The sequence below is a fragment of the Mus caroli genome, chromosome 11 (genome assembly GCF_900094665.2).
Source record: "Mus caroli chromosome 11, CAROLI_EIJ_v1.1, whole genome shotgun sequence".
NCBI classification, from domain to species: Eukaryota; Metazoa; Chordata; class Mammalia; order Rodentia; family Muridae; genus Mus; species Mus caroli.
The window spans coordinates 80,398,069-80,401,609 of record NC_034580.1 but is presented as its reverse complement, the minus strand read 5'-3'; the positions used below and the strand labels follow the sequence as shown (position 1 = coordinate 80,401,609).

General features: G+C 47.8%; 1 protein-coding gene across 1 annotated transcript in view; it reads right to left on the bottom strand.

The window, feature by feature from the left end:
* Positions 1-3,319, bottom strand: part of C11H17orf64 (chromosome 11 C17orf64 homolog) — a 9,636-nt gene extending 6,317 nt beyond the window's left edge. Inside the window, exons 1-4 of the mRNA XM_021177974.1 lie at positions 3,172-3,319; positions 1,482-1,583; positions 1,053-1,228; positions 352-451 (exon numbers count right to left, since the gene is read on the bottom strand). Coding sequence (XP_021033633.1) covers positions 352-451; positions 1,053-1,228; positions 1,482-1,583; positions 3,172-3,222 — 429 coding nt within the window. The 5' untranslated portion in view covers positions 3,223-3,319. The remainder of the gene's footprint in view (positions 1-351; positions 452-1,052; positions 1,229-1,481; positions 1,584-3,171) is intronic.
* Between the last annotated feature and the right edge of the window lie 222 nt (positions 3,320-3,541).

Here is a 3,541-nt window from a genome sequence, read left to right as displayed (position 1 = left end):
CTCTGTATAGCTCTGGCTGTCCTGGCACTCACTTTGTAGACCAGGCTGGCCTCGAACTCAGAAATCCGCCTGCCTCTGCCTCCTGAGTGCTGGGACTAAAGGCGTGCGCCACCACGCCTGAGAAGATATTTTAATTTTCAAAGAGTTTAATAAATACATGCTTAAAATTTCCTTATCTAAAATCTTTAGTAAATATTAATAGCTATAATATAATCACATCTTTTGGAGTTCTTTCTGATTTCAAGAAGGAAACATGTCCAAGAGCAGGGTATCTGAGAGCCACTGTATGAGCTAAAAGTACATTAATCAAACTCCTACTGGACCTCAGAGGAGTTTTCTGGAAGGCCTCACCAGGAACTTGGCCGTCTGGTTCGTCTTGGTGTACTTATAGAGCCGGCGAAGCTGCTTTGCTTCCAGCTCTGAGAAGAGGGAGACAAACCGCCACAGCATTCTGCAGAGAGAAACCAGTGTGAGAGAGGCTGACTAGGACCTGTTCTTCCTAAGCACTGTCCTGTGACCAGGATCTGCCTGGCAGAAATAGGCTACAAGGTGCTTCCTCAGTTTCAGGTTGAGGGGATAGGGATGGAGACCAGAACAGAAATACCATGTGCTGGTATCAAATGCCTGCACACAGCAGCTCTTCATCTAAAGGTGAAAGGGCTCTTAGGAGAAGCTTAAAAATTGTGTGTATGTGTGTGTGTGTGTGTGTCTGTCTGTCTATGTGTATGTCTGCCACAGTGCATGTGTGGAGGTCAGAGGACAACCAATAGGAGTGGATTTCTCCTTCTACCATGTGAGTATAAGGGATAGAACTCAGATAATCTGGCTTAGTAACAAATGCCTTACCCACTGAGGCACTTGGAGGTTCTTGGGAACGGCTTTTGTCTACTGTGTGTACAGCTAAGGTACAATCAGTGCTATCCTGATGGCTAGAGGGACCTATTCTTTAAACATCAGCTATCTCCCAGGATCTTAACCCTCTTCATGCCTGGAGAATCTTGACAATAGCATAATCTTGAATGGAGGTGGGATAAGGCAAGGAAGCTGCCTACTTTTTCCAGTGCTTGATCTCCCAGGCTCGGCAGTAATGCTGCAGAAAGGTGTTAATATGGTCCCCTAGGGCCTCAAGGCTCTGCTTCGCGTGCTTTATCCTTTTCTTCTGGGGAAGGTCCTTGGGCAGGTTCAACTTTCGAAGGAACTTCTTCAGAGGCCTCAGGTATTCTTTACACTGAGGAGGTCACAGGCAAGGTGAGGGGCTGAGGGGTGTGGAGGAGAGGCAGGTGGACAGACCCCAGGGCCTGACAAGTTGGCCTGACTACAGTTCTTAATGGACCACAAAGGGCTGTGTGCTCACAAGGCTCCAGTGGATCCCCACCCCATTTCCATCCTGACTGTGACAGATCAGGTGGTGGAATAGGAGGGTCAGAAGCCTCCTGATTCCTCCCAGGTTAGGGGGACAAGGTTTCAGGCTGGCTCCTTACAATTTTGAAGGTATCCTGGCTCAGGCCCTTGGCATGACGGACCAGAGCGTCTCCGGCAGGTACGGTGCTGGAACTCCTCTCTAAACAGGGAACGCTCCCCACCTGGAAGGAGGGGGCACAGTCAGAGAGGGGCTTGGGCCTGAGGACCAGTGCTGGGCAGATACTGGCAAATGACAACCAAGGCCTTCTTTATTTTCCCTATGATCTCTCTCTCGTTCGCTCTCTCTCTCTCTCCCTCTCTCAAAACGTTGCCAGGCCAGTGAGTCTGGCCCAAAAAACCCCATCTTTGAAAACCTCTCCTTGAGAAACCTAAAATATTTTACCTATTTCTTTCATAATAATTCTTGGCTATACTGAGAAACGTTGTAAAGCTCTTGATAAACATTTACTAATTTTCTTTTCCCACAAGGACTGTGAAGTTAGCTATCATTTCCTCTGGTTATAACTGAGAACTCCCAGGCACAGAAAGAATTCTGTGACTCCTCAGGGGGATGGGCAGCAACCACATCTCTTTTCTTTTCTTTTCTTTTCTTTTCTTTTCTTTTCTTTTCTTTTCTTTTCTTTTCTTTTCTTTTCTTTTCTTTTTTCTTTTCTCCTCTTTTCTTTCTTTCTTTTTTTCTCTGTGTAGCCCTGGCTGTCCTGGAACTCACTCTGTAGACCAGGCTGGCCTCGAACTCAGAGATCTGCCTGCCTCTGCCTCCCGAGTGCTGGGATTAAAGGCGTGTGCCACCATGCCCAGCCCACATCTCCTTTCATTTGGACATACCGAGGTGTCAGGCCAATGTCTATGCATCTCTAAATGTTAGCATCATGACCTGCATCTGAAGGGCACCCAGTAAAGGGTGGTGGTGGTAACAGGGGACTTGTGACACAAAGTGAAGCAAAGGGAACTGAAAACTAGTGGTGACAAAGGGTCTGAAATATTACAGGATTATTAGACTGGTGTTACTGGGTTTGAAACTTAAAGTTTCTTTTCTTTTTTTGTTTTTGTTTGCTTGTGTTTTGGGATTTTGTTTGTTGTTTAGGGTTTTTTTGTTTGTTTGCTTTTTTTCCTCCCTCAAACAATGAAACCACGTTCTCTGTGTAGCCCTAGCCATCCCAGAACTCACTCTGTAGACCAGGCTAGGCTTGAATTCACAGAGCTCCATCTGCCTCTGCCTTCTAAGTGCTGGGGTTAAATTCACTTGCACCTCATATTTTCAAAGCCTCTCAGAACAGTTGGATTACTTGCCGTTCGTGCTCAGGAGAGGCAGAGCCACACTCAGCACTCTGAGGGAAGCTATGTAAAGAAGGTACAGGACAGGTTCCTCCCAACGGTAGAGAGTGGGGACTTTGGCTAACGCCATAAACACAGCCACATAACTGAACACAGACCGTAACACATACGTGTGCTCACATGGACATGGCTAACCCTTTATAACTAATGATCAAATGGGACTTCTCACTGTCTTGGCAGAAAAATAAGCATGTTTCCTATTTACTCATCCCTGCTTTGTGGGTCTGGGGAGTCAAACCCAGGACCAGGGCAGGCCCAACTGTCTGAAGGAATCGTGTTCTCTTGTTCTTTGGGGCTTTTGCCAACTCACATACTCCATCATTTTCTCTTCTTGTCTCCTTCCTTGAATTTCATGTTCGTGGCTTTCTAAAACCAGCCCTTCCCTGGTTCCCTCACATCCCAGCCTCACTTCACCTTCTCTAGTGGCTTGTCTCCTTCACCCCCTTGCCAATCTGAGGCTTCCATCTCAACAGCTGGGCGGGCAGACTCCAGGATAGCACAGTCTCAGGTACCCCACAGACTTCTAACTTACTGCTTCTGTGACCTGAGTGCCCCAGGTAGTGGGCAGGTTGGCTCCAGAACTCGGAGCAAAACCATGGCAACTGCCAACACAGAGCTCAGGCCCCTCTCTACCCTGTTCACTCATGCCTCAGGGTGGCAGCCAACTATCTCCTTCAGCTGGGATCTGGACTAGGTAAGTCAGTGGGCCACGTGTGCTGCCCCCCACCCCACTTTTTTTTGGGGGGGGTGGTCAGTGCTCACAGCTGACTAGGACCAAATGGCA